General features: G+C 69.4%; 1 protein-coding gene across 4 annotated transcripts in view; it reads left to right on the top strand.

The window, feature by feature from the left end:
- Positions 1-506: 506 nt before the first annotated feature.
- The window catches only part of THAP4 (THAP domain containing 4), a 35,884-nt gene continuing 35,263 nt past the window's right edge, over positions 507-1,127 (top strand). For all 4 annotated transcript variants that reach the window (XM_014467217.2, XM_006083015.3, XM_023744155.1 and 1 more), the window contains exon 1: positions 507-637. In XM_014467217.2, the coding sequence (XP_014322703.1) occupies positions 561-637 (77 nt within the window). In that variant the 5' untranslated portion in view covers positions 507-560. The remainder of the gene's footprint in view (positions 638-1,127) is intronic.

The raw sequence follows: 1,127 nt of genomic DNA, 5'->3' as shown, positions 1-1,127 counted from the left end.
CGGGCGGGGCCGGAAGTGCGCGCGGATGTGCGCCGGTTGCCATCTTGACGTACGGAGGAGTCCGGCACGGAGCGACCTCCTCGTGCGCTCGGCACCCCGACGGCCTCCGGCGCGCTCTCCGAGGAGCCCAGCAACGACCCACCGGGGCGGTGGAAGCAGGCGCAGCCGGGCAGAGAGGCCTCGGGGCGAGCTTGTCAGCCCGCCGTGCGCCCGCACCCGCAGGCGCGGCCATCTTGCCGTACGGCCGGGTCGGCGCGTCATGTCGCTGTACGGACCGCCGGCCCGGGTGCCCCTGCTCACCCCCAGAGCCTCGAAACGCGGGCAGAGCCCCTCTGGGTGCCTGAGACTCTGGGTGCCTGAGACCCTGATCGTGCCGACGGCCGGCGACCGGCGGCGGGGAGGCGGGCGCCGCCATCTTGCCGTACGGCGCCGCGGGGGCCGGCTCCCACGTCCCGCAGCCGTGTCGCCGCGCGCCTCCCCTCGGGGCGGTCCCGCTCCAGGCTCGGCGCGACGAGGCGAGGGCCGGAGCCTGGTGGCGGCGCGGCGGCCCGAGGCCCGAGATGGTGATCTGCTGCGCGGCCGCGAACTGCTCCAACCGCCAGGGCAAAGGGGAGAAGCGCGCCGTCTCCTTCCACAGGTAACCGGGCCCGGCCCACCGCCCGCTCGGCCTGACCACGCCCCCGCCGGGCCCGGCTCGGCACCGGGGAAACTGAGGCCGCGCGGCCCGGGGCGGGGGGGGCACTTCGCGCGCCAGGCCTTGGGGGCCGCTCCTGCAAGTGAATCATCGACGGACGCTGAGTGACGTAGGGCGGGTGCCGCCGTCTCTGGACGGGGGAACGTCGCAAATCGCTCCTATCACGGAGTCCAGGGGGGCCCTCCGGAACTACCCTCGAGCAAGAGGAGTTCATCCACTTTCTAACATAAAGGCTTATTTGATAGAATATAATGTTATATCTTGGGGACTAAGCAGATCAAAATTTGGTTTAACGCAGAGCTTCATGCCAGACTTCGTTGATCAGCCGGAGCCGCCAGGTATAGACCTGAATGAGTGCCTTCCTTCCACTCATGTGTTCGCCGCCGCCTTGCTGACTCGGTTGTAACAGGAGAGGGGTTGATGTACTTGCTAT

Source organism: Myotis lucifugus, unplaced genomic scaffold, assembly GCF_000147115.1.
Source record: "Myotis lucifugus unplaced genomic scaffold, Myoluc2.0 scaffold_5, whole genome shotgun sequence".
Lineage (NCBI taxonomy): Eukaryota > Metazoa > Chordata > Mammalia > Chiroptera > Vespertilionidae > Myotis > Myotis lucifugus.
Note: the sequence above shows the minus strand (reverse complement) of the source record. Positions and strands in the feature narration are given on the sequence as shown.